The sequence below is a fragment of the Gavia stellata genome, chromosome 7, assembly GCF_030936135.1.
Source record: "Gavia stellata isolate bGavSte3 chromosome 7, bGavSte3.hap2, whole genome shotgun sequence".
Taxonomy (NCBI): Eukaryota; Metazoa; Chordata; class Aves; order Gaviiformes; family Gaviidae; genus Gavia; species Gavia stellata.
In genome coordinates, this window is record NC_082600.1 from 45,128,157 (window position 1) to 45,153,382 (window position 25,226).

The 25,226-nt window shown below is 47.0% G+C and overlaps 1 protein-coding gene across 2 annotated transcripts; it reads left to right on the forward strand.

Annotated features, from left to right (window-relative positions):
* The first annotated feature begins 914 nt into the window (after positions 1-914).
* SLC39A13 (solute carrier family 39 member 13) lies at positions 915-22,990 on the forward strand. Of its 2 annotated transcripts, none has more exons than XM_059819364.1 (10): positions 915-932; positions 7,360-7,659; positions 8,092-8,205; positions 9,939-10,060; positions 11,334-11,486; positions 17,591-17,680; positions 18,044-18,094; positions 18,310-18,442; positions 18,574-18,673; positions 20,176-22,990. In XM_059819364.1, the coding sequence occupies exons 2-10, from the start codon at positions 7,392-7,394 to the stop codon at positions 20,249-20,251; spliced, it is 1,107 nt and encodes a 368-aa protein (XP_059675347.1). In that variant the 5' UTR covers positions 915-932; positions 7,360-7,391; the 3' UTR covers positions 20,252-22,990. The 2 variants fall into 2 exon arrangements, with proteins under 2 accessions (XP_059675347.1, XP_059675348.1); XM_059819365.1 differs by lacking the exon at positions 915-932 and adding an exon at positions 6,078-6,161.
* Positions 22,991-25,226: the final 2,236 nt, after the last annotated feature.

Here is a 25,226-nt window from a genome sequence, read left to right on the forward strand (position 1 = left end):
GCTTGTATAAAAGTAAATCTTTGTTCTCCTCTGACCTAGTTTCTTGAGTGCACACAGTTTCTGCAAATCTCTGTAAAAACATCTCTCTGTAAGGTATTCTTCACCACTAATAGTCAGGACAGTAGTGCTTATGGAGCTCTGGGGTTACGTGCCATCATGAAGGCTGTAACGAACCTGTAAGGAGGAGGCAAAATATTTAAACGTCATTGTATCTTTTAAAAACATTTGGAGGCTAAGTCCTAGAGGAGGCTGCCATACTTTCTGCTGCTCTAACAACTTCCAGAAATTCTGCTCAAAACCAGGTTTCTGCTGTGCTTGTCTTTACACATCTGTAGCCCAAAGAATTTATAATCCACTTAGGTTTAAAAAAAAAAAAAAAAATGAAGACGATCTCAGTAAGCGTATTCTGGAAAGACAGGACTTCCACAGCACGCGTGTTTCTGTCCCACAGCCCAGAAGCTCGTTCTGGGGATACGGAAACGTATCTCGCCATCTGCCCCAGATGCGAGCGGTACCGGGCTGTTTGCAAGGACTTCGCGTCCGCGGGGTAGGACGTGCCCCTCGGGGGCTGGCCGAGGCACCGAGGGCCCCGGCGGCGGAGCTCGGGCCGCTCCCCCTCGGCCGGGGCTGTCGGGCGGCGGAGTGCGCGGGGCCCGGCCCGGCCCGGCCCAGCCCGCGGGGCCGCCGGGGGCCGTGCGCGGGGGGGGGGCGGCAGGAAGCGCGCCCGGCGCCCGCCCCCCCGCGGCGGCAGCCGGAAGCGCGCGCGGCGGCGGGTCGCCGCCGGGGCGGCGACGCTGCTGCCGAGGAGGCCGGGACCGACGTGGCCGGTCCGGGGAGGCGGAGCTGAGGGGCCGCCGGGCGGGGCAGGCCCGCGCCGAGCCGCGGCTGGATGGCAGCGGCGGCCCGGGGCACGGCGGCGGCGGCGGCGCACGGTAACGAGGGCTCGCGGCCCGGGAGTGGCGCAGCCGGGGGCGGGGGGTCGCCGGGCTACCCCCGCTCCGCCTTTGCGGTAGCGAGGGGGGACGGCGGGGGCCGGGTGCGGCCGCGCAGCTCAGCCCTAGGCGGCGGCGGGACGCGCTGCCCGCAGCGGAGCCGAGTCCGGCGTCGGCGGGGCCCGGCCCGGCCGAGCGCGGGGCAAGTTTGGGAAAGACGTGGGGAGCAGCGCCTGGCCGGGCCGCTGCTGCCGGGAGCCGTGCCCCGGCCCGGCGAGACCGCGGGCTCCGCGCCGCCCGCTCCCGGGGCCCCGGCTTCCCCCGGGCTCCCGGGACCGCCTTAGCCGCAGCTTGCCGGGGGAGCGGCGCTCTGTGGCCGCCGCTGCGGGCGTGCCCGGGGCCGGGAGCTCAGCCCCTGCGGGACGCAGTGGGGAAAGTTTTCGAAGTCGCTCCTCCGGCAGACGATGCCGTGGGAAGGTCTCGGCGCCGGGGGGGGGCCGCTGCCTTCCCCCCCCCGTGGGACGCGCCGCGCGGGGAGGTGTCCCGGCTCGCCTTCGTGGGCTGGCCGGGGTCTGCGCGGCCCCACAGTGGGACCCTGGGGGGCAATTAATGTACTGGTCCAGTAAGGTGCGTGAACAGGGTTAATTACTGTTCCCCCCTACCCCCGGCAAATATGTCTCGCTTTGCACTGGTCAGCATTCCTGTGATGGAAAAGCCGCGCTGTCTGTCCCATCGGACGCCGTCCGCCGTGATGTTAGAAACAATGACAAGAGCGGGGCCGCCGTGTTAAATCGCCTGCAGATAAGAGCTGAGCCGGAGCCTGGCCCAGGCGGGGCGAGGGCTGCGGCACGGGGTGACTGCTCGGGGGGGGGGGGCTTCTGCCCGGCCTCTCCCTCGGGCTGCCACGGGGAGTGGGCTGGGAGGAGAGAAATCCCACCGAGCCCTGAGGGGGTGAACCGCAGACTTGCCGGATCCGCAAACTTTCCTCTTTCATCCTGGATAGGATGGGGAAGGCGTCGCTGTCTCCCAAACTACGGTAGTGTTCCATCAGTGTTTTAACTGGCTTCCTTGCCCGCTCTTAGGTTTGCCCGGGGTCTGTAATCTGTTCCCATCTGATACCCCGTTGTTCTTAACCCTGTGCATCTCCAGCTTTTAGCTGCGCATGCTGTGATGTGCGTGATTTGCAGAAATGCGAGTCTCTGTGCAAAGTGGGTTTTTTATGAGAGGGATGGGGGAAAGGGGAAGGGTTCCACCAGAGCAGTGCAATCCCTAAAGATGGGCAGTGATTGAGAGAGAAGGGAGTACTGGGGGGGACTGGAGACCTTTAGTGCCTCTGCTGAGGTCAGGGCTTCCAGGAGGAATGCAAAGCTTTCCACGGAGCTAATGGAGGGAGGCGGCTCGTGGAGAATTTTTTGGCTGAAAATTATGCTTCCTCCCTGGAAAATAACTTTTTTCCATTCCATGCAGTACTCTTTTGCAACTGTAAGACCAGGCAACAGGCTTCCAGGGAAAACACTTGTAAAAAAGCCTTTTCTTTTTCATTTTTTTTTCCCCAACAACATCTAAAATGTCATTGTGTGGCAATGAGCAATTGTGCTGAGACAGAGACGAAGCTGTGTGGTCTGAAAAGGCAGAGTGTCTAGGAGGGGAGGAGGCGGGTTGCTGCAAGAATCGTCTTCGTGTCGATATTTTATTTTCTCTTTTCCAATGGGTTTTTGCCTTGGCATTTTAAGTTTTGTCCGTGTTTTCTCAGGCACTGCCTGCCACTGAGGTGCTCAGTGAGCGCTGTGAGGTGGGGGAGGCCCCGGCAGCGTCCCGGGAGGAGGGCAGGAGCTCTTCTCCTGGCTTGGTGTGCAGCCTCCCCCTGCACCCAGTCAGGGGTGTGTAAATGGCAAATTCTCATTTGTTTCTTCTTCCTGAGCTGGGAAGCCCTCATGGTTATTCCAGTCCTGAGGCTCTTGCAGAAGGAGCTGAGCAGACCTGATTCCTGAATGCTTGGCTGCGAGACTTGCGTGGCACACGTGGCACTCTGGAGAGTGCTGCCAGTGGTGATGGTGACCAGGTTCTGATCCGGCACGGCTGGGAGCTGTGATCCCAAACGGTGTCGTTGTCAAAAATGATGAGTAAATGATGCACTGGCTATTTCTCTCCCATTCATGTTCTTAAATAGGTCAAACACTCTTCTTGAGAAAAACATACAAACATGGTTATGCCTCTGCCTCGTAGTGACCACAGACTTCTCTGGGAATCTACAGGTGCTTTCTCTAGAAATTTCTCAAGACCTCTAGCTGGATTCCTAAAACAGATGCTGTTGTCTAAAATCAGGTAGATAAAGACTTCTTCCACCCTCTGCAACTATAGTGGCAGGGTATTATTTTCTCTCTTGAGCTTTTTTTATCCTAGGACTACATCTTGACTGCTCCTTTTCTTCCCCTTAAGTATTTGTCTTAGGAGCAGCCAGTTTGAATTTAGAGACTTTACAAACATTAAGTAAACTTAATGTCTCACGAGGAGCGTGTAGTAATGAGAGAAGCAAAGAGATAAAAAATGCATTTTTTTAGAGCAAGTGGTTATGATATGTTAGGAAGAAGCAAATGCTGGGAATATCCTCTAAATAATTAGCTGGGCACAAAGATCAGTGCAGGTGTGTCCTGGATGATGCACCAAGTTCCTCGTAGATGTTTTATAAGCATCAGGAATTTATTGCATGAGATAGGGGTTGTTCTTGAGCCACAAGGTAATGATGGTCAGGCAGCACGGGTGTAAAGAAATGTCCTATGTTTCCCTTGGGTGAGTAACGAGAGAATAAAGACCCATGGGCCACAGAAAGTTGACTGATACAAATGTGAGTTAGGGGAATCAGTTTTCTACCCCTTTATGCCCATTTATTGTCCACCACCATCTCTTTTTGGAGGAACCTGGTCTCTTCCACTGCTGGACCAAGGACATGAAGTCAGGTATGCAGCCTGTTTTCAGAGTCCTGGGACATGCCCTTTGTCCTGTGTGCTACTGCCTCTCTCCAGGATTTCGGTCACTTAGTCTCAAAGACCCTTTCCGGTGTCTCTTGGGGGAGATGTGGGCTGTGAGTGTGGAGAACGAGATGGAAGAAATGGATCTGTTGCATCAGTTGCAGTGATTTCTTTTCCAGGCTGACTCTCAAAAGCTGTTAACTTTGTGGTGGTAGTGTTGCAGAAGAGGCCAGTTTGTGCCACTTCCCATCTTTGCTGAGATGTGGAGAACTGTGTGTGTTTGTTGCCTCTTTATAGGCATGTGGTGGTTGTATAAATCCTGATTTTTTGCTCTGCTCTTCACAGTAAGGTGTTCTCAGTCATTTTCTAGGTCTAATCCTGTCATAAAGGAAGAAGACATCCGTCAGGCCCGCTCTGGAGTTGGTAGGGGTGCCCTTCTTTTTTTAAAGCAGGAAATTCTCTAACTGCAGGTTGTTATGCAGCAGCTAGTAAGCAGAGGGAAAGCTGTGGCTGGTGTAATCTGCCTGAAGAGTCCCGTCACCTCCCTGTACAGATGCCTCTGTGGCTAATGGCTTCAGCCTGTATGGGTACTTGGGACAGAAGAAACTCTGTTCAATTAGGGGACAGCGAACATTTTAAGAGCTTCCTAACTTTTTGTGTGTTGGGTTTTGTTTTTTTTTTTCAAGAAGACATTTGGGGCATTCTGTGGCATAGCTCTGTGTGTCTGTTTGCATAGCTGTGGGGGGAGCCTGAATCCCAGTGAGGGGAGCCAGAGGGCCTGGCATCTGCATCAGGTGTGTATTCTTTTTTCTCAAAAAAAAAAAAAAACCCACCAAAAACAGTGCTGGAGATTCTGTATCATAGATAGCCTGTTTCAGTATATCACCGCTTTGGCACCATGTAAATTTGTTTCTTCATATCCAGGCTGAATCTTGTTTACCATTTGAGCTGATGCTACAGTGTGGAAGAAGAGTTGAGCACTTTCCCCCTTTTTTGTGACTTTTAATGTATGCAGACTGTTCTGTTCCCTTCAGTGTTATCTTTTTAAGACTAAACACACCCAGGTCCTTCAGTCATTTTTTCCAGGTCGTGCTTTCTACACTCTATTTTTTGTTTATTTCCACTGGAATGTCTCTGATTTTTGTATCTGTTTTATAAGGAAGAGTATGTGAGGCTGGGTATGGTCTGCTGGCTAAAGTCTCACTTGTGTGGAGCAGAAAGGAAACCCTGTTTTTGTGTCACACCTACAATGTACACCTTCTCTCTGTTACAATTAGTAGCTAACTAATATGTCTCAGGATGTCATTTGCCTACTTTGCAGCAGGCTTATGTTGCTGGCTTGGAATTAACTTCTGAATCAATGTAATGCATGTATGCTTTTTTTTTTCCCTGGTGTGTCAGAGTTACTGTTTTGTCATGTCCATTTGATTTTTTTTTTTTTTCCCCTGCCCCGTAGTATACTGTTTTGTACTGATCTTTACTGAAATTGGTTTGATAGTATGCTGTAGGTAGGTCCAGGGTCCTTGCAGCCAGAGCAAAACACTGCAATAAGATACCACAAAATCCTGAGCTGGTTTGAACTTGCTATGTTGAAAGACTCTTTTCTTGGGGCGGGGGGGAGTAATGGGTTTTGTATGGGTCAGTAGAGTTTACACTTGATCAGATATTATCTTGCACAAAAAGTTTTAGTGGTTCTTCCACAGCTAGCCAAGCCAGTGTCTTCATTGGTTCCTTCTTGCATCCTCCCTGCTCCTGATGTCCGTGGTCACTATGCTTGGAGCTCAGTGTCCTCCTTCACAGGAGCCATGGGCCTCTGTCCTTTAAGTTTCTTTTTGATTGCTCACTGCAGCTGGGCCTTCCTCCTGCAGTGATCTAGTTCAGGAACTGAAATTGGAAAAGGACCAAGCCTTTAAAAAAGTAGTTTTTCCTGCTAGTTTATTCTGACCCCGCTCACTCATGGAGTCAGGCATGAGCATGGGGAGGGGATGCTTCATGAGGGGATGGGGGGGACGACAAGGGGCAGCACTGCCCTTCTCAGCTGCAGTGAGCTCTTAGATTGGTTGCAACATCCTGGGTTTTGTCTTGATAATTTCAGGCCCCTTTCTGGCTGTTACTTAATGCTTTGCTATCTTTATCACTTTCTTATCTTATAGGTAACTACCAACTGATCATTTAACTTGATCAAGAATCTTTCAGAGGATTGAAGTTACTGGTCTGTAACTTAAGTCTTCTCCCACCTTTTTTTTTTCTTTTTATAAAGGTAGGTGAGGCATGATGCTTCTCCAGCCTTCTGTGGCCTTCCCATATTCCTGTAAATTTTCAAAGATGGTCACTAACGCTTCAGAGATTACTTTGACTGGTTTCTTACATGCTTTCAGGTGAATGCTGTTATTCCCTCTCAATCAGCTGTTTTGTGAACATTTGTTAAGCCGTTCTTTTCTAACCCACTCTTTTCTTCCATTTCCAAATTAATTTTGCTTGTCACATTTCACTTTTTTTCTGGAGACTGAAGGTGCATTTGAACGTCAGCCTTTGCATCATTTGCTTTCCTTTCCTGTTTGCCCATGAAAGTGTAACTATCTTTGTTTTCCTCTTCTGACATGCCTGCTTCTCTCCAGTTTTCTTGTGACTTAGTGACAGCTATGCTGATTTTGACTAAGAGACCATCTAACCCAGTATCCTTCTAGGAAAGAATAAAACTAGGACAAGTATACATGATCTTTTCCAACTACTCTTGCAGCTCCTTTCAGATAAGGGGATTTCCTGAGCCTAATGTGAGCTGTCTAGCCATGAACAATCAATAGATTTGCCTTTCTAGTACTTGTCCTCTCTTCTCTTGAATCCATGTAAAATTTTCCATCATTTTTGGGGAAGTACTACCACACAAGTTACCTGCTGGTGAAGAGTCACATTTGTTTGTTTTGTTTTGAAGCTGACCCTCACTGGCTTCATGTGATGGCTGTTAGCACTTGTGTCTGAAGAGGCGGTGAATAATCTACCCCTGTTCACTGTCTTTAACACCACTCATGATTTTATGGACCTCTATTATGCTGCAATGTCTTGCGTCCTAATTTGTTACGTGGATGCTGTTCCATGGCAAAGAGAAGACTTATCTGGGGAGCGTCTCTGGTCAATACCTTTCTCTGAAGCCTTGGGACACTGAAGGGCAAGGACAAGAGTACTTGGAGTCCTTGTCCAGTCCACCTGAGGGGAGATGCTAAAAGCCAGACTCTTTCACAAGATGTCTTATGTGCAGTTTCATACACCTGAGGATAAACAACCTCTCTGTCCTTTAGTGCTGTTTTGAAATCGGGAAGAGTTTCAGATGTTCCTTATGGGCATACATACCTGTCCTAAGATGCTGAGGGAGGGTGTGGCGTGACCGAGGCCTTTCCTCCGGGGTGGTGGGAGGGAGTCTTGGGCACGCTCTTGGAACCGCTCTCCCCTGCTCTTTTCAGAGATTGGCCAGCCCGGCTGAGACCACTTAGCGATGACAAAACAAAAGCTGCTTCTTGATGGGACGCTCTCCTTGTTTCTGATCGTGGCCTGTGAAGCTCAGCAGCTCCCGAGGAGTCATGTTGCTGCTAGTTCTGGTCCTCTGTGCGAGAAGGAGACAGAGTCCTGGGGAAACCTTTTCAGCAGTGAGCGGCTGGATGCCTGGATCTGTTCCCTCATCGGTTCGTTCATGGTGGGGCTGAGTGGGGTCTTCCCCTTGCTGGTGATCCCGTTTGAGACAGGAGCTGCTCTGCGGTCAGAAGGTAAGCCTGCTACCTGCATTAGCCTTTCTAAAGCCAAAAGTCCTGGGTTGTGACTGAACAGCACAGTGATGAACAAGACCTTGTCACAGAAATACTGTCCTTTACAATAGACAGTCCATTTCTGGTGCTTTAGTCCATACCAGGCAATTTGATAGGGAGTCCTTGGACAAATGCGAGCCCTGGATGGAGCTTGTACAAAGAGTATTGTTTGGTTTGCACCCTGCTTGGTCCAGGACCCTCCCACACACTGCTGTCGTAGCCAAGCGGTGCAAGAGCTTTTTCATGCACTCCAGCTTTGTGCTCTCTCCTTAGAAAGTTTGCTTTGCAGATGCTTCCAATTTAGGTCTCTTTGTGCAAAATCTCAGCTGGAGATGTTTTGGCTCCTGGCTGAGTTGTGATCAGTTTTTGTTTCTTTTTTTTTTTTGTTCCTAGCTGGATCACACCGTTTGAAGCAGTTGTTGAGTTTTGCAATTGGTGGACTACTGGGAAATGTGTTTCTACACCTGCTTCCCGAAGCCTGGGCCTACACATGCAGTGCAACGACAGGTATGAAAGTCTTATGTGCCTAGAAGTGGTCTGTGCTATGCCTATTGCTACGTTTTTTTGAGTCTGTTCCATCTCGAAAACATAAGACCAGCCAGCCTGGGTCAGCCCAAAAACTGGTCTAGGCTGGTATTCTCTTTCAAATGATGTGTAAAAGCAAATGCCTAGGGAAGGATATAAGAACAATAAAAACAGATGTAATACTTCATATTTGTACTCTGCAGTCCTCCAAAGATTTTGAGATTGCAGGCTTCCTGAGTTGGCCATGGTTTCTTTATGTTTAGTAACTTGCAATGGATTTCTTGTCTATCAACTTTTCCTATCGTGCCTTGGACTCCTCTAAATCTCTGTAGATTTTCCTTTGTCCTTCCTGTAAGGAAAAGGAATGCTTCTTTAACCTGATGGGAAGTTATGAATATGTGTGTGGTCTGATACGTGAACATGTGCACCACCTCAGATGGGGATTCTGCCCCATCAGATGCATCTTGTCTATAAATCTGTCCCTATAACAGTGTTACTCCTAGAGCCTCTTTCTTGGGACTAATTGGGGCCCCTCCGCTGGGTACTTCGATCTATGTGAGCCCAAATGTGTTGCACTCTCAATCTTTGCTCAAGGAAAAGTCATGGAAAATTGTCCATAGAGTCGTGACTAAAATGGGGGGGGGGGGGGGGGGCAGGGGGAGAAAAGGGAAACGCGAATGACAGAAACCTGTGTTCGCCAGCGAACTAAACACTGTTTGGGTTGGGATAGAGCTTGTGGTATCAGGGTAGAGCTTGTGGTATCGGTGTATCTCCTTCACCACTCAGATAGCCAGTGTTGTTGAAACCTGTAGTGATTGTATCTCTCCACTTAGCAAACTGATAGCATAGAAGGCAAGTGCCGCTGCATTGCACCTGTTGAGAAGCCAAGAAATCATTTCCCTGCTGAAAATGTGAGAGAGGGAAGAGGATGCCCTGGGTTTCCCAGACTTCCTTGCACCTATGCCCTGGGATCTCAAATCTGCTGGGGATTTGGTCCTCCTCTTCCTCACAGCTCTGGCACTGCCAGCGGAACCTGCTGTCCTTTTTTTCCCCTTTCGACAGTGATTCCCAAATGACTCTGGTCTTCCTGCTCTAGCTTGTTTGCTTCTGCCAGATTGTCCTGAAGCATAAAGGTTTCCTTGACCCGTGTAAGCCCCATTATGGAGTCATTCTGTTCTTCCACTGCAATGCAATCTTCGTTTCTGCAGCCAGGCTGAATGGATGATTATCTCACAAGCTTGGCTGTAATTGAAAAGAAAGTTTATAGCTTTGGGCTTAATAACTTGCCCAGGTGTGGAGCTGCAGACTCACCCTCCCCTTTCTGCCACTAATGGCAGATTTCATGTCAGGGCTTGCTGCTCAGTAGATACAGCTGCAGGATTTTTGTGGATGTAATCTGCCTGCCTCTGGAGCTCAGGGAAATTCCCACTGTTGTCAGGAAATACTCTGGATTGCACTGCTGAAGCAAAAGGGGTGGGGGCTTTCACTCTGAGTGTCTTGAGATGAGGATATCTGTTAGATCAAGAATGAGCAAGTTAAACTAATTTGCTGTGAGATATGTTTGCTCCTTATTCCTCACAGGAGGTGTTTCCATTGTCCGTACTTGTTTTTTGTCTTTGAACTGCTGGTTAAACTGTCTGGGGTGGGGTAGGTTCACATGTGGGAAACACTGTGTACTTGATTAGTGACATGAAGGTTTCTCTCTTGTCCCTCAGGAGAAGGGCAGAGCTTTCAGCAGCAGAAACTTCTGGGTCTCTGGGTGATCATTGGTTTCCTGACCTTCCTGGTGCTAGAGAAAATCTTCCTAGAGAAAGAAGAGAAGGAGTGCCCTGGTGTGGTAAGTTAGCAGCCAGAGGGGAGGGAGTGCTGTTATGTTTGGAGCACTGTACTAAACACCTCATCTGCCCTGGCAGGCTCAGCAAATGATCCTGATGAAGCCGTGAGTAGCTTGTCAGTGCCCTTTGGGAGCTTTTTGCCACTTCTTTGACACTGAGCTCTAGAAGGTGTTTCACCTCCAGGCTTTGGTTTTGTGGTTTTAGCTGAGATTTCTCACCTCTAGGCTGGTGTTGTTCTTGATGTGGTATGTGTGAAAGAGAGCTCCCCCTTTATGGGGGCTGGGAGCTGGAGCGCTCTGCAGATGAGGCTGTTGCTCAAGTAAGCTTTGAGGGATGACAGCTTGCTGATGCATGTTCCACTGAGCCATTGCGACTCAATCCCCTTCTGGGTCCTCGGTCAGGACAAAGACCAGCCTTCTCTGGAAGGTGTTCCTCACTGCCCACTCTTCTTAGGACTGGCCTGGACCAGGCATTTGTTCAGGTAACTTTGTGTGGTAGAAGGGGTTTATGGTTGGCCAGGTAATGCTAAGTAATGGTTCAGAGGAGAGTCACCCAGCTGCAAAGGGGCAACATAGAGAGAGGTACCAGAAGGTAATTCCAAGATAGAGGAGAGCAGCTAGTCCTTAGACATCTGCATAACTCCTAGCAGCAGCTCCTATAGGCTGTTCAGTCCCTGCTGTGCCATGACTTTTGAGAGGTGAAACAGCAGGTCAGGCACTGCATAAGAGCAATTGGGTATTACTTTGGCTCAACATGAGACTTTAAAGTCTGAAAGGAATCTCATTTACAGAGAGACTGAAGTCCGAGATGAACATTTTGCTGTTTGGAAGCTGACAACCCCAGCTGTAGAATAATTCTCTAGACTTAGATATTCTGATGCGCTGGGGAAAGCAAGACTCTTTTTCCCCCAACCCTTGCCCAGATGGAGTTGTATTTCTCTGGGCAGCCACTGCTAGCAGGAATGGCAGGCTCAGTTGCTTGTCTTTCCAGAAGAACCTGGCTTATGCCAAGGGGGTGTGCCTCCTCTCTCTACTTTCCTTCTCTTGGTGATTGGGGAAGTCTTTGTTCTTGCTGTCTCACAGCGCAGATGTCACGATGCTCTCTGAAATCTGTCTCATTTGTGGCAGTTGTCAGTTATTAAACTGGGGTACCAAAGCTGGTGATTTGTATTGTAAGGACAAAAGGATTAAGGGTGAAGACTGGATTTCTGACCCTGATTCATGCTCATTCATCACTGACAAAGAGGCAGTGACAAGTTGTTTTCCCCTAATTTAGGGCTGCGAATCCAAAGCACCAGCTGGAAAGATTCCCAATGGAAGTGGCTACCCCCTGCTGAAGATGGCAGGCCAATCCCAAAGAGCAGGAACAGGTTCAACTCAGTGTAATGGCTCCTCTTTCCAGTCTTGTCCAACAGACAACAGAATCAAGGTAAGCGACCCACAAACTGACCTTCACAACTTACGGTTTTGGGGCACATATTTTAAAATTCAGTCAGGAGGATGAATTGTCTGTGGAAAGAACTGTGCCTGAGTGGGGAACTCAGTATTTGAGTGAGTTGAGCTTAATTTTGCTCTGTCAAAATGTCTGTCCAAGTCACAGTGGGGAAGAAATAGTGGACTTGGAGAAAATCTGCACTGCAGCTTATGCAAAAGGGGCAAAGTCACTATTGTGAAGGCGTAAGTCTGATGATGTGCGTTTTGGCTGAATCCTGAGATCAAAGTACAGTGCTTTCACATTTTGTTACTCTATATCTTATAGCCATTATATCTTTATTTGCTTAAATTTTTGTGCCATGATTTCTCTGTTCTCTAGTGTCTGCATTGTACCAATTGTGAGCTGCATGTTTCCTTTTTAAGGCACCTTTTGGAAGCATTTTGGCAGTTGAAGCTATCCGCAGTAAAACTTTAAAGTTCAGTTTCTCAGATTAGCAGTTTATCTGCTGCCAAAAAGGGCCTCTTGTCCACTTCTGCCTCCAAACCTGTATTTCCTGTCACTTCCTTTGCACTGGACCTCATCTGACCCCCTGACCCCACAGTGAGCCTATTCAGGGAGCTAAACAGGCAAAAAATTATCTTTTTCCTTTTTTTTTTCCTTTTTTTTTTTCCCCTCCATAGGTTTATTTCTCTCCTGGCTCAGCTTCTTGAATCAGCTTGGCATGTAGACAGGCAGCCTGTAGTGCTGGGATAAGGGAGATCAGCAAGCTCATAGGATTGGAGGTGGAGGAGGGAAAAGGCGTACTGTTTCATTGGGCAGCAGCTAACCTTTAGATTGGCTTTGCTTTCAGTTTTATGTTACTATCTTTGCGCTACAGAAATCCCTGTCTGGGTGAACATTACAAGCAAGAGAGTAGACGACCGCTTTGGTGAAGGAGGACCTATAATTTGAGTTTGAAAGGCCATAAAAATGTGCAAGATTGTAGGAGAGTAACTATGAACAGAAAGTGTGGTTGCATGAACCAGCCCAAACCTGGATATGTGGTCAGTCAGAGGCTCTTCAGTCTTTCTATTTTAAATCTGTTTTGCTGTAACTTTATAGCTCTTCCTGCACAATGTGAAAGATACGCTAGGGTCACTGGGTATTTTTGATATCTGTCACATTCATGTAGTCTGTACAGAACACTGCACAAACCGCAAGGTGCTGCATTGGTGTTTCCAGAGGTGACAGTGGTGAAGAAACCAAGTGCTGGGTCCTGCACTTGGGTCACAACAACCCCATGCAACACTACAGGCTTGGGGAAGAGTGGCTGGAAAGCCGCCTGGCGGAAAAGGACCTGGGGGTGCTGGTTGACAGCCGGCTGAATATGTGCCAGCAGTGTGCCCAGGTGGCCAAGAAGGCCAACACCATCCTGGCCTGGATCAGAAATGGTGTGGCCAGCAGGAGTAGGGAGGGGATCGTGCCCCTGTACTCGGTGCTGGTGAGGCCGCACCTCGAATGCTGTGTTCAGTTTTGGGCCCCTCACTACAAGAACATTGAGGTGCTGGAGAGTGTCCAGAGAAGGGCGTTGAAGCTGGTGAGGGGTCTGGAGCACAAGTCTGATGAGGAGCGGCTGAGGGAACTGGGGTTGTTCAGTCTGGAGAAGAGGAGGCTGAGGGGAGACCTCATCACTCTCCACAACTACCCGAAACGGGGTTGTGGTGAGGTGGGTGTTGGTCTCTTCTCCCAAGTGACTAGCAATAGGACAAGAGGAAACGGCTTCAAGTTGCACCAGGGGAGGTTCAGGCTGGATATTAGGAAAAATTTCTTTACTGAGAGAGTGGTGAAGCATTGGAACAGGCTGCCCAGGGAGGTGGTGGAGTCACCATCCCTGGAGGGGTTCAAGGAATGTGTGGACGTGGCATTGTGGGACATGGTTTAATGGGCATGGTGGGGTTGGGTTAATGGTTGGACCTGATGATCTTATAGGACTTTTCCAACCTTAATGATTCTGTGATTACTGGGTTATGAAATGTGCCATTATTTTAGAAAGGTTTATGTAAGGAACTATGGACTTAGAGGCTGGTTAGTCTACCACTAATTTCAAGTAGAAGTGAAACACTGATGGGGGACACAATAGCTCAGGGCCCGGTCCTAATGTAAAAAATCATAATGTAATTAATGCTAATTGATGTGCTCTTATGGAAGATGAATTCTTGTCACCCAGACATTTTTCCCTGCCTTTTATTCAGTCGTAAGGATGTTTGATAAAGGTAATGACCCTGGCAAATGTATATGAAACATAACTTTCTCCCCACATTCTAATAAAACTAGTACTTCATGAAATCAAGTTTGCTAATATTAGCTGTATTAAAAATCAGTTGTACTATATTATAAACAGGGACTGGATTAATGCAGCCCCCCTCAAATCTGGGTGGTTTATGATTTTTCTAAGTGATTATTTATAAAAACAGTATATCTTCACATTTGCAGATACTACTATATTACTTAAATGGCACATTGTGACTGCATGAGGTCAGTGATACTGGCTAAACTGAATAACTTCATCAAAACAGCTGAATTTTTAACATGTTTTGTTAGATGCAAATATTAAGGAATAGATTAAGAAAGAATGCAGATCATATTTACAAGATAGGGACAGTTTCTAGGAAGTCGATGCCTTGGAAAAAGGTATGAGAATCACAGTAGGAAATTGTTTGAACACATTCTTCCATTATGATGCTACAGCCAGGAGGATGGGTGAGTAGGAAATAGTATGTAAGAGAAGAGGCAAGTGTTCCTCTTCCTGTATAGCAGTAATGGAACAGCTATCTGACTTTTTCCACTAGTGTTATTCACAATATCCAAAATACTACTGATAATTTGTAAAGGGGTCAGGAAAGAACTGAAATAATTATTTTAGGTTTGCAGTACGTGATAAGTGATTTTCTTCAGGTCTGTAGACGTGACAGATCAGGGGTGACTTAAAGTATACAAATACCCATGTAAGAGTCATGACTAAATTTGAATAGTTAAAGCTATAGCAAACAGTAGCAGACTAGAAATCAAAGACAACTCTGTAACCGAGGGTGACTTGCCAGTGGACCAACTTACCTTAGAGACATAGTAGATTCTTTGTCACTTGTGGGCTTTAAGCTGTGGTTTAAGCTTCTTTCTACAAAGGACACTATAGGTTAAGAAACTATGGGCGTCGTGCAGAAATTGAATGAGATTCTTTCAGTTGTGTTATGTAGAAGGTCTAGACAGCCATGGAGAGCCCTTCTAGCTTTAAAATCCTAATGTCTGTTCAGGCTTACAGATTGTTGTCAATATGCATGAAATAGAAACTAATGAGTTAACATGTGTAGTTTCAAAATTCTACCTTCTGAGCACATAATCTAGTATTTTAATAGTCTTTCTAGTAAGGGGGGAAATTGCCAAAACTACCAAGATATTCCTGCGTTGTTAGCCTGTTTCCTTAGGCAACAACATAAGTAGTCATTCCATCTGTCTGTCCATCTGTTCTGCCCTTCATTTTCAATAACTTTTGAACCCGTAATTAATTTTACTTGAGTTCAAGAGAGGATAGAAGTCTTGGGGGTAATCAAATTTCTGCAAGTTCCATAAAAATCAGCACAGCGGTAGAGGAGGAATGCAAGCTAATGCCCTGTTGAAAAAAAACTCTGGCAGAACTTAGGAAAAAAACTCTGGCAGAACTTAGGTGCTGCAGGCTGCTTGGCGGGTCCGCCTGTTTGGCAGATCAGCAGGTAAGTCTCACTGCCCCTGCCTCGTGGGGAAGTGGCTGTCACGTAGCGCAGAGTGGGGAAGGGACAGGCAGGGAAACAGTGTTGGCTGGAAGCGAGCAAAGTAGGTGCTTGCAAAGAAAAGAGAGAAAGCCATAGCAAGCCACGCTTCTTTGGTTCTACTATTCACTCAGTAATCCTGTTTTTTTCAGAAAACAAAAAGGGAAAGATACTATTTAAACAAAGTCACCTTTCAGGGCTTAATGATTAGTAAGCTGTAATCAGTTGTCCTTTTGTCCATATAGATTAGAACTTCTGCTCTTTAGCTGCTGCTGTAATAATTTGTCCTAGCTTGAAAACTGCAGGTGGGAGGCTTCCTTTGCACCCAGACATAGATCAGTTCTGTCCTGCATTGCAGCCTTTATTCCCTCAACAAGTAAAAACGTTGTAGAGTACTTTTGCCTTGCTTATTCTTTCTTTTTCCTTGTGGCACATGAGGTCCTTGCTGATTTGCAGAAGTATGTTTTATTGCACAGTGACATTAATTCTGAAGCATGAACATAAACACTTCATCTGGCTGTGCTCTTTATGAGCAACGAGAACATCCTATTAGGAATTTGCAGAATGTAAATGTCAGAGGCTCATAACTGTCAAATCAACCCAATTTATTTCTGAGCACTCCAAGGCTTTGCTTCTTTCAGTGACAGCTTTTGCTGAAGCCACTGACAAGAAAAAGTCATAATGTTTTAATCATGAAGTCTATTTTTTCCCTATACAGTAGTATGGGAAAGCATTTTTGTGTAAAACTTTTGTGAATAATTGTTACTAGCCTGTGGGGAAAACACAATCACATAAAATCCCAACATGAAAAGGAGACATTTTAGACAGTCATATTTGACTGAAAATGAGGAATGAGAAGTAAAACTGCTGTGGTCATGGGTCTGCCTGTATGCATCACTTTGTGTTCCCCTTCTTACAAAAACATGCAGGGAACTTCTGCATCCATTGTGGAGATGTAACTTAGATTATTACTTAAACGTGATCTGTAGTTAGGCTTTGCTTAATTCTTTATTTAATCATCAATGCACTTTTAAAAGTTTATAGCCTGTAATGATGCCCTGAGATTGTGCAGTAGAAGTGCCCTGCAAAAAGGTGATGCTTTGGAGAGAGAGGCTTGACAGAAGGCCCCACCTGAGCTGTGGCATACAGATGGCAGGAAGAAAAGATGCCCCAAGCAGAGTTTGATAGAAACAGGGAAGAGCAGAAGACCAAAAAGGGCTCCTGAAACCCTTGTGTTTTTCCAGGTGAACTTTAGCACCTGATGCTATGATGAAGTAAGAGCTTAATGCCCCACAGCTGCTAGACAGTCCGTCCTCTCCACTCACTGGATGCTGCCCTATATCTGGAGTTAATGTATGCCAGCTTAGTTCTTGCAGTCCAGAGACAGCTTGATGTATTAGCTAAGACCCAGTTTGATAATAATTTAAACTGCAGTGCCTTAGAGAGAACTGCAGTATCTCAGGACCCCCACGCAGTGGTTTTTGTTAAATCTGATGGGGGGGGGGGACGACCCCAAAACCTGTGAGCAAAACAGCTGGGGTGGTACCCTCATAAATCACTTTAGGTAAAATACTCAGAATTTGTCTGGAGATGACCATAGTTATCATGATGGAAGTCTAATATGGAGATGGACTTGTGAGGAAGGAAGCTGCTTTATGCTTATAATTTTAAGAAATGTGTTTATATGCAAATGCATATACATGCTATCCAGCCTTCTAGTAGGTGGTTTTTTGGTGACTGTCATCACTATCTTCTCTTTTTATTCTTTGTTAAGGGAAAGCAAACCCACAAGCACAAGCTTTTTTAGTACAATGCTTGAAGATTTGTTTAGTTATAAAAAGAAATATTGGCAACATTTGTTCTGTTGCATTGTTCTTGCCAGCTTTTGAAGAGGAGATACTTAATAGTTAGATATTAAAGTACATGACTAGAAAACAAAGTCAGGTCATATTTGAAGCCAGTCACCTGTGTAAATTAGACAGCATTACCTAAAATTGATTCAATTTAGAATCAGATCTATTCTTGCATTTTGGCTTTCTTTGTTTTCTGTTTCTAAAGCCCTCTGTCATTTGCATAAGATGATTATCCTAATCTCAGACAATACTTGCCTACCCTAAAACTTAGTTTGCTCTAAAACTGAACATAACATTTAATTGGTACTTGAGCACTGACATAGTTTAAAATCTTCACCAGAAGTGCTATATCCTGACCTTTCCTATCTGATCATGACTCTGTATAACCTGTGTCTAAACCATGTGCTTTCTTTTATCTTGTTATGTCTCTTCCTTTATCAGGGGCTTTTCCTTCTCTTTGCAGATTAGTGGGTACCTCAATCTGCTGGCCAACACCATTGATAACTTTACACATGGCCTGGCAGTAGCAGCCAGCTTCCTGGTCAGCAGAAAGGTAAGGTTTCTGTCACCAGCTGTGTACTGAACTGGAGAGGTCTGTTCTCAAGTGTGATGCATGCAAAATACCCAAAGATATGAGGAGTTCCCTCCTCTATTTTCTGAAATTTCCTGAGAAAATGGAGTCTACAGTAAAAAGCAGGCCTGTCCTGACCCTCTGATGCAGAGCTTCTTGAAACTTGGGACATGTTAGTAATTTGTACTGGCATTAGGGGAAGGGTTAGCTCATCTGCCCTTTTGTTGAATAGTTGTAAACCAAGTAATAAGTCTTAACTTGGAGAAGGGGGCCTCGACATGCTGATGAAAGTCTCATCTCAGAGCTGGGGACTGTTTCCTAATCACCTTCTCTCCTCTGCTACAGGTTGGGTTCCTAACCACAATGGCCATTCTCCTGCATGAAATCCCACATGAGGTGAGAGGGCTTTGTATCCTGCCATCACGAGGGGTTACAAGGGTGCTTCATCTACTAAGAGGAGGGCTGGGTCTGGTTAACATTTTCTTGTCCGTTTGAAAGCTACTCCCTCTGGGAGACTGGCAACATGGAAAACTAGAAACAGTCTTGTTACGGATGGCCTTTGTGGCTGAGAAAGTTCATATTCGTTAACTGTCAGCTCTTGGTTTTCTTAGGTTGGAGACTTTGCAATCCTACTTCGGGCTGGCTTTGACCGCTGGAGTGCAGCCAAGATGCAGCTTTCCACAGCTCTGGGGGGGATTCTAGGAGCCTGCTTTGCAATATGTGCTCAGTCACCAAAAGGAGCAGGTAAGGCTCCTTGAGACCTCTGTAGGAATAGGAGGGTGCGGCTGTCGTCCCCATGTGTGTATCTTCTTTCCCTTCTCTGTTCTCTCCCATGGCTTTGTCTAAGTAATAACAAAAGCTTTCTGTATTTGCAGGGGAAACGGTAGCCTGGATCCTCCCTTTCACTTCTGGAGGATTTCTGTATATTGCCTTGGTAAATGTCGTGCCTGATCTCCTGGAGGAAAAGAATCCTTGGTAAGTGCTCCCTCCTGTTCTGCTGCAGCAATTCTTGCTGCCAGGGAGCAGGGATATAACCTTTCCCCATGCCTTTTCCGGGAGCACGTGAATGCCGGCTTTCCAAATCCCATGGGCAAGGCTGGAATCTGGATAGACTGCTGTGCTAGCTATTGTGTTTACGGGGCTACAAAGACCCTATAAAACATGAGAACCTTCAACAGGGTCAGTCCCAAAGACTGTGCTAACGCGGTATGTAGCATGACCAGCTAGAGCAGGCTGCTCAGAAACATGCCCAGTAAGGTGACCTGTTCCCCAGTCTGTCTTGTTGGCTTCTGGCATGTACTGGTTTGGGGACTGTCTGAACCAGGGCCCCATAGAGGGGTATGTGTCTGATAACCACACGTGAACCTATCCTTCGCATGCTTCTCTCATCCCTTTTTGACCGTATTCATTACTTTGGGCTTCTGCGATCTGCCTTTGGCAGCAAGTTTGCATAGTTTGACTGCACTGTGTTAAATGATGCTTCTTATTATTTGTTTTTTAGCCTCTTGCTTATTAATTTTGATTAGATGCTGCTGTGTTGCTGTGTGAGTAGAAAATACTAGTTTTCTTCTCTTTATCATTCAGCATTTCACAGTCTGTTATTGTATCCCACCTCAGTCATCTCTCTTCTACACTGGTATATATATTCTGGTATATTTGGCCTCCCATCATTTGTATTATTCTAGTTTCTTGCAGCCTGATTAAGGCTGTAGCAGGTCCAAATCCAGCTGTACCACAGTAAAGGCCCTCTCAGATCTGCTGGCAGAGCTGCCCCTGAATTTTCCCTCCTATTTCAGTTGTAATGAGAGAGTTAACTTCAGCAGTTTAAATAAGAAGGCTTGGCTCACCTAGTTCATTTTGACTGAAGCAGTTAAGGAAGTGCTCAAAAACCAGCTCCACAGTTATATCTGAGGAGGCAGGAACCTCTGGTGGAGAAATATTAATGACCAGTTGGGAGCTTGCTTTTGGGTTGGTAACCTCTAGTGCTGGCAGAGCTGTTGACAGAGTATGCAGAGGTGGTAGGTACATAGTCACTTCAATCCAGCATAAACCTGAGATGGTCCTAAAAGACTGGCAAAATTACCAGTTTTTTTTTAATATTTTTGTAACTGTAGTTGTTAGCTGGATGAGGTCCCTAAAGTATATGTGAACATGCTGCACAAGTGCTGTCTCTCTTGTGAGAGAAAGGACAGGAATAGATACCTGGGTAGCTGCATGAACTGAACCAGCTTAAATTTTGAAACCTGAAGTTGGGCCTTGCAGCTGAGTGGAACAAATACCTGTCACTTTATAGACAACTTCTTTGCTTGGGGTGCTGGGAAAGAGTCTTCTCAGCTGTGTTAGTGGCTTCATACAGCTGTTGTGTTCTCCTTGTGGTAGATTTGGAAGGGCAAAGAACAAACCATTTGTGAGTCTCTACACTGCTGCCTATTGGGATTGGTCTATGGCTCCTCCTAATTTTGCTGTTTCTTTCCCAGGAACTCCCTGCAGCAAATTCTGCTCCTGTGTACAGGCATTACAGTCATGGTGCTACTCTCGCTCACAACCGAGTGACCTCTGCGCAGACCTCACGATGCCTCCCAGAGCCATCACAGTGACTCTGAGCTGTTACAAAGCAATAAGGAACACTAATGTTACTTCCTATGTGTGTGCGTGCAGATCTGGCTGCTAGTATGAGAAGCAGGTGAGAAAGAGGTCTGGGTGTGCAGGACTTCATTCCCTGGCTCTCCTATCCCTGTTCTGCTAAAATCCACACATCAGGGCTTCCGTTAGTTTTTTGGGTTTTGTTTTTTTTATGAAGCAAAAGATACAGTGAGCAGAAATGAACTGAACAACTGCTGCACAGCAAATGGACAATGTTTCATTCAGTTCATTCTGATGGAACTGCACCTCCCAAGCTCTTGTGTGAAAACAACAGAAGCGATTCCTGTAGCTGATGAAGAGGAAGGACTTTTCCTACCACTCTAAGGGCTGGAGGCAGAACAGGGATGGCAAAGCAACAATAAACTAACAGCTTTAGCCAGGACTCCCTACCCGTGAGAAGTTACGGTGCTATGAGACAGAGGGGAAGGGACCCTTTCCAACTTGATCTCCGGCTTTTCATTGACATCACTTGTTCTTAAAGGTAGTATTAGCCTCAGCAGTCCACCTCTTTGGTCTATTTTGTATTTGTTTATGTTGAGATCGAGCCAAAAGCTTGAGGCACTTTAGGATAGGTCACTAGAATTAAACGGCTCAGCTTGGAGATTACTTATCTCAGCTCTAACCACTCCAGTAGCCAGCACAGTCTAACTGTTTATCTGAAAAATGGTCAGTAAATGTTTATTCTATTGCCATACTACCAGCTCACATACATCTGGAAGGAAAGCCATGTAGTTGTTGCGACTGAGCTCCCTCTCCTCATAGCCGTTAGCCGAACATGACTCTGAGCCTGCTCTCGAGACCCGAATCACCTTCCTTCTGCCCCACACCACGTTTCAGAGCTCCCTTGAGGTGTAGCATGTTAGCCCTGCCTGGCATGCTACAGCAGCCCTAGACTGTCATGGCAGAGGTCTGGGCGGTTTGGGCAATAGTTGAACACTACAGCCTGGGCAGCAGCCAATAACACCTGGTTAGCTTTTCCTCTGTTCGGTGTAGACTATTTAAGAGCGTGCTGTAACCAAAAATATAGATGGTAGCCTATTTCTGGGCTTCTTACTTCACAGTGGAGTTAGTCTGTTGGGGATGAATGGATAAGATATAATACTGACAGCCCTTAAAGGAAGGGGCACAGCAGCAAAGAATGTTGGAGGGAGGGTGAAATGGGAAGGGTGAAACTGCTGGTGAAAAGATTTTTAAAAATGGTTCTGGAAAAGCTGTGTGCTAAGTAAGGAGAGAAAGGGATATGAAAGGGTGACAGTAAGTATGCTTTAAGAGGAGTTTTCTGTTGTGTGACACTTGGGACAAAATTTTTTGCAATTTGAGACCAATAAAAATAAATCATGTTTCTAGTGCTTTGCCCACATCCCAGCTCACGGGGCTGACGAGGCCATCGTTCCACAGGGCTGTTCTGTTGCCACAGAGATGTGCACAATTACTCGATCATCCTTTCTGCAGAGCTTATCCTCACTTTGCTTTGATCTGTTTAAAACCAGGTCTAATTGAACTAGCAGAGTCATTGGACACAAAACAGGTGCCACAGTGTGAATTGCACCAACTCAGCTCTGTCTTTAAACAGCTTTTGTAAATCAGTACAGCTCTCCAGTCTGCACAGGGCCTTATCAAGAGGGCTCGTCCCTTGAGAGGGCGATTTGGGTCAGGGCAATGAGGCAGGTATGCTGCCCGCAGCAGAGGCATTTACTTCCCTAAGAGATTCCTGAACTGTTGACACAGTTCTTTTTTTATGACAGCTCCTGTCCTACTTTTCAGAGATCGCTGGAGAGCTCATGCTTGCAGTTCTCTCTGCCCAGGAACTGCTGTCTAAAATTTTTTCAGCTTTCCTTACCCCAGGCTTACATCAGTAACTAGTTTCACTGCAACAATGAGGGAGGCCTAGTGCAATTTTTTTATTCCTCTTCACAAAGTTGCCTTCCTTTGCCAGCTACTCCCTCTATCATTCAGTTGTCACAAAGTCTGAAGGTGGCATCCGCTTCCTGCTTTCCTGAAAAGAGGATTAATCTGATTAGCCTGCAGGGACTGGGGGAGCGTGCTAACCCTCTAGTTCTAGCTCTGGGGTGTTTTTTCCTCCCCTCCAGGGGCTGAAGCTAAGCAGACCCCATAGTAGGGCTCTGGAGGAAGCGGGTTGGCACAGAAAGATGTGCCAGCTGTTCCCCAAGATGGCTTTCTCAAAATGAGGCCAGCATTTAAGTTGAGGCATTGCCAGGTGAGTGCCCATGAGTTGGCGTTGTTGCATCAGCACTGAGCCTTGCCAAGACTGAAAACCACAGTCAGGATTTTGTGCTCAGCGTTCAGGAATGCGAGGTGGATGATGCTGAAGAAAGAATTTCTGAGTTGTTTTTCTTGGCTGCTACCACAGGCCTGGACAGCCTGCAGTTCTTGGGAAGATACCCTGGTACGAGGTAGCACGGGGTTTGCGGTTAGTTTTCCACTCCGTCAGCCCTGGGGCTGAGAATGGAGAGCCTTGGGAGGAAATGGAGCATCACTCCACCACATTTGTCACTTTTGGAAATGCAGAGAGAATCATATTTTCTAGCTCTATTTTTTCAGCTGCTCTTATGCATTTTCCCCCTTCATCTGTATTGGTCTGCTCTGCATGGAGACAATAGAGATGAAATAAATGGTTTTCCTTGTGGGTTTGTGGTTTGGTTTTTGTTGTTGAAGCTACTACTTTTCTTTGAATTACAAATTCAATTCAAATTTCATTTGAATTACAGAGCAGTATCTCTGGGTTAGTCTAGAGAAGTCTGGGCTCTGTCTTGCCCTCCTTTTCACTCCTCAGACTTTCACAATTGAAAGAAAACGTTCTCATCCAGTTTCCTGTTCCTGCTGCCATGGCACTGTGGGCCAGGAGCCGTGTGGTCTGATGATAATTCTTGGCTGCTGGTGTAGGTTCACCAAGTGAGTTGCTCCTCTTTGAGGGGAGAGCTTGCATGGTAACTGACTAGCCAGAGTGTTTTGCAACCATACTTTGTTGTGATCAGTTACTTTTTTTTAATCTAAAAACCCCAAGGCCTATCTGGTATCAGTTAACGCTATGCTGGTTACCTGCCATGTGGGACGAAGGCGCACTCATCAAACATCGCATGTAGGAATCGCCCAGAAAGGACTAAGGGGACTTTCTCTACCCTTCAAAAACACAGGTTCAGAGCATGACTTATGCCACTCTTCATTTGAAAGATTTTTCAGCCTGTGAATACTGAATGGTAGTACCTGGCTCTCAGTTCTTACTGGAATCTTAAGAAGAAGGAATACCATAATCCAAGAACTGGAAGAAGGTGAAGGTGGGTAGGTGATCAAGTGCATGATTTCATGGTCTGGGGGCTTTGCCAGCAATGTACGTTTTGGAATCTCTGCCCCTGGCTTTGCCACGCTGCCCTTCTTGGTTGTGCCCTGCCTGTAGGGCTGTGCTCTAAGCCTCCCTCCCCATGCCTTTTTCCTTCTCAAAAGAAATCAAAAATAACATGGATTAATCAGCTGCCTGGTTCACAGGCTGCACCAAGAGTGGCTCTGACGCAATTGCAGTAGCACAGAGGGGGAGAACAATTGGAAGGAGTCTCGTACATGGGAGCTTCGTAAGGTGATGGTCTCGCCAAAGCCCCTGTCTTCTGCAACTAGTCTGAGGAACTGATGTAGGGAGGAGGGTGACATCATAGGATTGCAGATTTAGGAAATGTGAATATTCAGATCTTTCCAGGAAAGAGCTGTTAACAGATGAAGGATTTTTCCATGTTATCTAGAGCAGTGACTGTGTTTGAAAATTATTTTTTTCATTCTTGATGTGGAAGACTTAATTTAGCTGGTATGTGTAAGAAAATTCTTTTGACAGCAGCCCTTTCAATTTGTCTGCCTTGAAGGCACTAATGTGCAGCTGCATGGATGGTAATCCCGTCTGCCCCCTGCGAACTGCTGAAGGGGATCATGCTGAAATGTGGTGCAAACAAGCTTTATCTGTGGTTGCTGCACGTTTCCACCAGGCATAGTGCTCTGGGGAGAGAAGTGGTACTCTGTTCTGGACAGGGTCCCCGGGAGAAGTGCTGGGAAGGGCATTTAGGTTGTGCCCGGTGTGGCCGAGAGAGCAAGAAGTGCCAAGGTAGGGGAAAAGGATCTGAATCTCCTACAGTTGAATAGTTGCTCCTGGGAGAGGATTTAAAGTACTTCTAACAAACAAAACTAAGGATTTTAAAACTGGACGTTAAATTTGTAATTTAGACTTACCCTATCACTAGATCATTTTATCTGGAGGGCAGAAGTGAGAAGACGATGCCCTAACAACTGGCTGTGGGGACTGATAATGCTGCAGCTGGGGGAACAAGTCCCATAGAACAAGTAGGATCAAAAGGGATTTTGTGCCCTTGGAAATGTTGCATTTAACTAATGGCTTGGATTTAGCCTGCTTCTCACTGCGTAACATAGATGGACTTTTTTCAGCTCTTCAGGCCCTATTTTCCACTAACTGATAACGAAGGATTGAGGAGAAATCGCAATCAAAATGCCAAGTGCTGCTGCTAGCGGCGTTTGTATTTCATCCACGTTTTAAAAACCGCTTGGTCCCGTGGTGTCTCCGCGTTAGCAGGACTGACCTCGGCCCTCCGGCCCTCCGGCCAGGCCAGCCCCGCGGGCAGCTCTGGCGTTCGAGGGGCGAGTACGAGGCAAGAGGAGGCCGCGAAAACGGCCGGGGCCCCGCTCACCCCTTCGCCCCGCTCACCCCCCGGTAGCTGCCGCTCCCGCCTGCCCGACGGCCGCCCGCGGGCACCCCCGCACGGCCTCGGGGCGAGAGACGGGCTCCCCCGAGGCCGCTCCGCTGCGCGCGGCCGGGCCGTCGTTGGCCGTTGGCGCGGCCGTTGCCCCCCACGAGGGGCCTCGTGCCGCG